This window comes from Nansenia antarctica (genome assembly GCF_963989245.1).
Source record: "Nansenia antarctica genome assembly, chromosome: 6".
NCBI classification, from domain to species: domain Eukaryota; kingdom Metazoa; phylum Chordata; class Actinopteri; order Argentiniformes; family Microstomatidae; genus Nansenia; species Nansenia antarctica.
Genome location: NC_137676.1, coordinates 71,187,941 through 71,195,308, shown reverse-complemented (window position 1 = coordinate 71,195,308; position 7,368 = coordinate 71,187,941). Strand labels below are relative to the sequence as shown.

The window sequence follows — 7,368 nt, the reverse complement described above, 5'->3', positions numbered from 1 at the left end:
TATTTTATAATTATTTTAAATTATTATGAAGGGGTAATCAGTGATTTCTTTTAGATTTAATTTAATTGGCCACAATAGGCATTAATATTTACGAATATTTACCAAAGATGCTTTGGGTAAGGGTTAGGGTTAGGGTTAGTGTGTGTAACACTCTGTGTGTGTGTGTGTGTGTAACTCTGTGTGTGTGTAACTCTGTGTGTGTGTGTGTAACTCTGTGTGTGTGTGTGTGTGTCCCCCAGAGGAGAGCGAGGAGACCCTGAGGAGCACCAAGGAGGTGCAGAGGAAGGCGGAGGAGAAGTTCTCTGTGCTGGAGGAGAAGATGCAGAACGCAGAGCAGGAGAGGGAGAAGGAGCTGAAGGAGGCGCAGCAGCAGCTGACCCGGGCCACGGCCAAGGCCGACGCCTTCAACAAGAAGCTCAAGGAGAGGCAGCAGGTGTGTGTGTGTGTGTGTGTGTGTGAGAGAGAGAGAGAGTGTGAGGTTGTTTGAGGGTGTGAGAGAGAGTGACCCTCTTTATGGTGTGTGAGAGAGAGAGATAGCGAGTGACTTTATGGCGTGTGTGTGTGTGTGTGTGTGTGTGTGTGTGTGTGTGTGTGTGGGTGTGGGTGTGGGTGTGGGTGTGTGTGTGTGTGTGAGAGAGAGAGATAGCGAGTGACTTTATGGTGTGTGTGTGTGTGTGTGTGTGTGTGTGTGTGTGTGTGGTCCTAGGAGTAGTGTGTGTGACAGTGAGAGTGTATGAGATAGCGAGTGACCCCTTTATTGTGTGTGTGTGTGTGTGTGTGTGTGACCCTCCCTTATGGTGTGTGTGTGACCCTCCCTTATGGTGTGTGTGTGACCCTCCCTTATGGTGTGTGTGTGTGTGACCCTCCCTTATGGTGTGTGTGTGTAACCCTCCCTTATGGTGTGTGTGTGACCCTCCCTTATGTGTGTGTGACCCTCCCTTATGGTGTGTGTGTGACCCTCCCTTATGGTGTGTGTGTCTAGGAGGTGGAGTCTGTGGGGTTGGAGGTGGAGGAGCTGCGGAGGGAGCAGGCGGGGTACCAGCAGCAGCTGCAGGCCGTGGACGAGGCCATGAAGGCCCTGCAGGAGCAGATAGACGCCATGGCCGTCAGTGTGGCGGAGAACAAGGTAGGACTCAGACCTGGGTCTCCCCCTAGCTCACTGAGCTAAAGCCACACAGGATCAGTGTCGTGTGTCGACTCTGTCGTGTGTGTCTCTCTCTGTCTCTCTCTCACTCTGTCTCTCACTCTCTCTCTCTGGCTCTCTATCTCTGGCTCTCTGTCTCTCTTTCTCTCTCTCTCTCTCTATCTATCTCTCTCTGTGTCTCTCTCTCTCTCTGTCTCTCACTCTCTCTCTCTGTGTCTCTCTCTCTGTCTCTCACTCTCTCTCTCTGGCTCTCTATCTCTCTCTCTGTCTCTCTCTCTCTATCTGTCTCTCTCTCTATCTCTCTCTCTGTCTCTCTCTCTCTGTCTCTCTCTCTCTGTCTCTCACTCTCTCTCTCTATCTATCTCTCTCTCTGTCTCTCTCTCTCTGGTGACAGTACTGGCATGTGTGCGTGCGTGTGTGTGTGTGTGTGTGTGTGTGTGTGTGTGTGTGTGTGTGTGTGTGTGTGTGTACGTCTCCATGGTGACAGTACTGAGCAGTGTGCTGTAGCCTGTGACTCCACACAGAGTGATGAGAGGGTTCCTGCCGACAGGGCCTGTAGAGGTGTCGGGTCTCCTGTGCGATGGTTCCCTACATACTAATACCTAGTAATACATAGTCTAATAGTCTAATACCAATATATACAGTACCAGTCAAAGGTTTGGACACACTTTCCCATTCAGGTGAAACTGTATCATCTCAATAACCTCATTCTCTCCACCCCCCAACCCCCTTCTAGGAAGCCGTGCGTAAGGCGCGAGAGGAGTTCACCAAACAAAAAGAGGTTATCTTGGCTCAGGACAATGAGATTAAGGTGATTATTTAGTAGTATATGTTAATAAACAGGGAGATTAAGGTGCAAAATATTCCCATCAACTGCTAATTTGGGAGGACAATTCTACAATAATTGTATTAATGCCGTGCTTTTCTCCAAGGTATCATGAAGCTATACTAAGTTTGTTAGTCGGTGAATGACTAGTCACTTTTGATAACCCAATATCATAGACGTTATTGATGTATCCTTTGCCTTTGGTGCAAAACTTACTGACAATCACTTTTCATATACACATTATATTGTTGTCTTCTGTTCCAATTTAAAATATATATAAAGGAAAACAAAAGTAAGAACCTACAAAGTAAAAAAATCAAGCACAGATACATACAAACAAACCTAAACATGTGATGGTGATAGTGTGTACTGTATGTATTGTGATGTTCACTGTCGTCCGTGTCGATAAAGTTTGTTGAATGTGTTTGAATGTGACAGGGTAAGAGCACGGAGGCCAATCGGATGAGGGGGGAGTCCAACGAGGCCCAGCTGAAGATCAAGGAGCTGGAGCACAACATCGACAAGCACCTCCAGGAGAGCCACGACGCCGCCGCCAAGGTACACACACACACACACACACACACACACACACACACACATGTGTACACAGACACACACACACACACACACACCGCTCGCACAGGTACACTCTTACATGTGTATACACACACACACGTGTACACACATACACACACACACACACACACACATCACTCGCACGTGCACACTCACACACACATGCACTCAGAGACACACATGCACACACACGCAAATGTTCTTGTCTCCGCTGCAAACTTAACAACTTAACAACTTAACACGATATAACACACACGCACGCACACACACACACACACACACACACACGTCCTCTTAGGTATCTTGTATGTACAGTATGTTGGAGGAGCAAGTCTGGGTCCCATTGGAGTATCACCTTGACCCCCCCCCCCCTCTCTCTCTCTCTCTCTCCCCCCTCTCCCTTACTCTCTCTCTCTCCCCCTACCTCCCTCCCCTCTCTCTTTCTCCCCCCTCTTTCTTCCTCTCTCTCCCTCCTCTCTCCCCTCCCACCCTCTCCCTCTCTCTCTCTCCCCCCTCTCCCTTCCTCTCTCTCCCTCCTCTCTCCCCCCTCTCTCTCTCTCTCTCTCCCCCCCTCTCCCTCTCCCCCCTCTCCCTCCTCTCTCTCCCTCCTCTCTCCCCCTCCCTCCTCCCTCCCTCTCTCTCCCTCTCTCTCTCCCTCCCTCTCCCTCCTCTCTCTCCCTCCCCCTCCCTCACCCCTCTCTCTCTCTCTCCCCCCTCTCCCTTCCTCTCTCTCCCCCCTCCCTCTCTCCCTCTCCCTCTCCCTCCCCCCTCCCCAGGTGTCTCACATGCTGGAGGAGCACGACTGGATCTCCCTGGAGCGCAGGCTGTTCGGCAAGCCCAACACGGCCTACGACTTCCAGGCCAACAGCCCCCGCGAGGCGGGCCAGAGGCTGAAGAAGCTGGAGGCCACCAAGACGCGCCTGGAGCACAGCGTCAACAAGAGGGCCATGGACATGCTTAACGAAGCTGAGGAGAGGGTGAGGAGGAGGGAGGGGGAGGAGGAGGGGGAGGAGAGGGAGGAGGTTAGCTGGAGCACAGCGTCAACAAGAGGGCCATGGACATGCTTAACCAAGCTGAGGAGAGGGTGAGGAGGAGGGAGGGGGAGGAGGAGGGGGAGGAGAGGGAGGAGGTTAGCTGGAGCACAGCGTCTACGAGAGGGCCATGAACATGCTTAACCAAGCTGAGGAGAGGGTGAGGAGGAGGGAGGGGGGAGGAGGAGGGGGAGGAGAGGGAGGAGGTTTGCTGGAGCACAGCATCAACAAGAGGGCCATGAACATGCTCAACCAGGCCGAGGAGAGGGTGAGGAGGAGGAGCGGGAGGGGTGAGGGATGAGGGATGAGGAGGTGGGTGAGGAGGTGAAGGAGGAGGGGGAAGGAGAGGGGGGGGAGGGGAGGAAGGGGAGGGGGGGGAGGGGAGGAAGGAGGGTCAGCTAGGCAGAGGAGTGGGTGAGGAGGAGGGGAGGGGTGGGGGAAGGAGAGGGAGGAGGGTGGGAGGAAGAAAATGGAAGAGAGAGAGAGAGAGTCGTCTTTGACTCTTCCTTTTGTTAGATACAATTTGTGAATACTCTCCCTCCCTCTCTCCCCCCCTCCCTCCCTCCACCAGTACAATGACCTGAAGAAGAAGAAGAGGATTGTGGAGAACGACAAGGCCAAGATCCTGCAGACCATCGAGGAGCTGGACCAGAAGAAGAACGAAGCTCTGAACATCGCCTGGCAGAAGGTCTGCTTTCTTTCTCTCTCTCTCTCTCTCTCTCTCTCTCTCTCTCTCCCTCTCTCTCCTCTCTCTCTCTCTCTCTCTCTCTCTCTCTCTCCCTCTCTCTCTATCTCTCTGTCTCTCTCTCTCTCTATCACCTGGCAGAAAGTCTGCTTTCTTTCTCTCTCTCTCTCTCTCTCTCTCCCTCTCTCTTCTCTCTCTCTCTCATCTCTTTCTGCCTCTCTCTCTGTGTCTCTCTCCCCTCTCTCTGTCTGTCTCTCTCTCTCTCTATCACCTGGCAGAAAGTCTGCTTGCTTTTTCTCTTTTTAAAGGATAGATCAGATTTGAATATCGATAGATAGAATTCCAAGTTGCTCTTTCCAATACATATGGAGGGCACTGACTATAAATCTGAATAATTAAGCAACAACCCTCTCTCTCTCCCTCCTCTCTCTGTCTCCCTTCTCTGTCTCTCTCTATCTCTCCCCCCCCTCCCCTCTCTCAATCTCCCCTTCCCCCTCCCCATACCTGTCTCCCCCTCCTCTCTCTCCCCTCCCCTCCCCTCCCCTCCCAGGTGAATAAGGACTTTGGCTCCATCTTCTCCACCCTGCTCCCCGGGGCGGACGCCCGCCTGGCGCCCCTAGAGGGCCGCGGGGTCCTAGAGGGGCTGGAGTTCAAGGTCGCCCTGGGCAACATCTGGAAGGAGAACCTCACCGAGCTCAGCGGAGGGCAAAGGTCAGGGTTCACGGGTTCTATTGGTTGGAGCACACGCAGACACACGCACACATCACACACACACACACACACACACACACACACACACACACATCACTCACCTCCTGTCTCACACACACTGTAGAAGCAGGCATTATGAAAGACTGGTTTGATGATCCATAATCCTTTAATATTATAATGCATTTTGGGCGGACAATGCGAAAAGACAACTTTAATTATGATTTGGTGTGTGTGTGTGTGTGTGTGTGTGTGTGTGTGTGTGTGTGTGTGTGTGTGTGTGCGTGCGCGTGCGTGCGTGTGTGTGTGTGTGTGTGTAGGTCTCTGGTAGCTCTGTCTCTGATCCTGGCCATGCTGCTGTTCAAACCGGCTCCCATCTACATCCTGGATGAGGTGGATGCGGCGCTGGACCTCTCTCACACACAGAACATCGGACAGATGCTGCGCATACACTTCACACACTCGCAGGTAAACACACACACACACACGCTCTCCTCCACAGCAGATTCTTACCCATCAACCACTGCTTCATGGGACACGTTTAGTTCCAGCTAGGCTAAACATTTCATACTGCTATTCAGGGCTTAAAGTTCTCCGGCGCGGGGGAATTTTGAGCAAAAAAATAATTAAAAAATCATATGCTATTTGTTTACATCGTAATTTAAAGACTCATCTTCAGCAAAGAGACAGTTCCGCCTACCAATGGTATCACATTGCTCAAGCCAACCAACGACTTCTAGCCAATCGGAGGCAGAGTAGTGGGGCGGGCCGTAAGAAGTTTGAATGAGTGTAATGTGGAAAAGAAAAGATGGAAGAACCTGTGTTCACGCGAGCTGCAAGAACGTAGCAAGCAGTGTTGCCAGATTGGGCTACTTTTGGTCACACTGGACGGGTGGATTCGGCAGCTTTTAGACCGGTTGGGCTGGACATTGTCAATTCCGTCTGGCAACCGTGGTAGCAAAATATGTGCATACATTACAACATTGTATCTGGTAGCCTACTGGACTGGGTTGCACCAATTTGGCGTAAGTCATTATTAAATGCAGGCATTTAGTAGTTACTAAACCCCTAGTTGTTACTAGCTAGTTTCAAACTAGTTGTTTACTCATTTCGGTTGCACCACGCCAATCTGTATTGTTATAGTGATAGTGGCTTAATAAGTGATGCAATCAGTTTGGCCTTAAGTGATTTAATCAGTTTGTTCTTTTAAAGACATCTAAATATATTATTTTATTTTGTATTGAGTATAAAACAGTATTAATGCATTTTAACATTGAGACATACGTATATTTTGTATTGACTATAAAATAGTATTAATGCATTTAAACATTGAGACAAGACGCTGTCTTCTGTACTCGCTCTCCCAATATCTCAAACTGTGACCCCCCTCCCCAAGAAAAAGTTTCAGGCACAGGATTTTTTCCCACTTTAAGCCCTGGCTATCACAACATGATCATTCGTAAAACCTTGCATCTCCTCCCCTCTCCTTGCCTTCTCCCTCCCCTCCCCTCTCCTCCTTCCCTCCTCCCCTCTCCTTGCCTTCTCCCTCCCCTCTCCTTGCCTTCTCCCTCCCCTCTCCTCCTTCCCCCCTCCCCTCCCCTCTCCTCTCCTCTCCCTCCACCTCTCCCCTCTCCTCCTCCCCCCCTCCCCTCCCCTCCCCTCCCCTCTCCTATCCTTCCCCTCCCCTCTCCTCCTCCTTCCTCCTCCCCTCCCCCTCTCCGTAGTTCGTGGTGGTCTCCCTGAAGGACGGAATGTTCACCAACGCCAACGTCCTGTTCAAAACCAAGTTTGTGGACGGCGTGTCGACCGTCTCCAGGACGACCAGATCCACTAGAGCATAGCTCTATGCAAATACAAGTGTCCCCTCTCCTCACCTACTCCTAAATCCCTTCCCTCTGTTCTAAAGCTGCTACGTTCTAAAGCTGCTACGTTCTAAACCTGTTACCTTCTAAAGCTGTTACAAAGCTGTTCCGTTCTAAAGCTGTTACGTTCTAAAGCTATTACCTTCTACAGCTGTTACCTTCTAAAGCTGTTATGTTCTAAAGCTGTTATGTTCTAAAGCTGTTATGTTCTAAAGCTGTTACCTTCTAAAGCTGTTACCTTCTAAACCTTCTAAACATATTTCAACACTTCACTCATCTACATATCTACACCACACTAGTTTTGCACGCTAGACACTCACACTCAGACACATAGAGTACAGTCCCACTCACACCTCATTTACATTTCCTAGTTCTCTGGCATCCACACATTCCCCCCACTTAGGCCCCGTTAGAGTAGGTGTATTATTTTGTCCATCTTTAATAAAACCTTGTATTGTTATTTTGCCTCTTGTGTCCGTCTGTTCTGGGGTTCAGCCACACTTGACTCTTTTCCTAGTGGTAACATAACAGACAGC

General features: G+C 50.4%; 1 protein-coding gene across 1 annotated transcript in view; it reads left to right on the top strand.

The window, feature by feature from the left end:
• The window catches only part of LOC308160913 (structural maintenance of chromosomes protein 2-like), a gene marked incomplete at both ends in the record, with an annotated part of 20,626 nt that extends 13,815 nt beyond the window's left edge, over nt 1-6,811 (top strand). The window contains 9 exons of the mRNA XM_080534841.1: nt 240-433; nt 983-1,126; nt 1,881-1,955; nt 2,409-2,528; nt 3,323-3,523; nt 4,149-4,265; nt 4,813-4,973; nt 5,291-5,438; nt 6,695-6,811. Of these exons, the coding sequence (XP_080390967.1) occupies nt 240-433; nt 983-1,126; nt 1,881-1,955; nt 2,409-2,528; nt 3,323-3,523; nt 4,149-4,265; nt 4,813-4,973; nt 5,291-5,438; nt 6,695-6,811 (1,277 nt within the window). The remainder of the gene's footprint in view (nt 1-239; nt 434-982; nt 1,127-1,880; nt 1,956-2,408; nt 2,529-3,322; nt 3,524-4,148; nt 4,266-4,812; nt 4,974-5,290; nt 5,439-6,694) is intronic.
• Nucleotides 6,812-7,368: the final 557 nt, after the last annotated feature.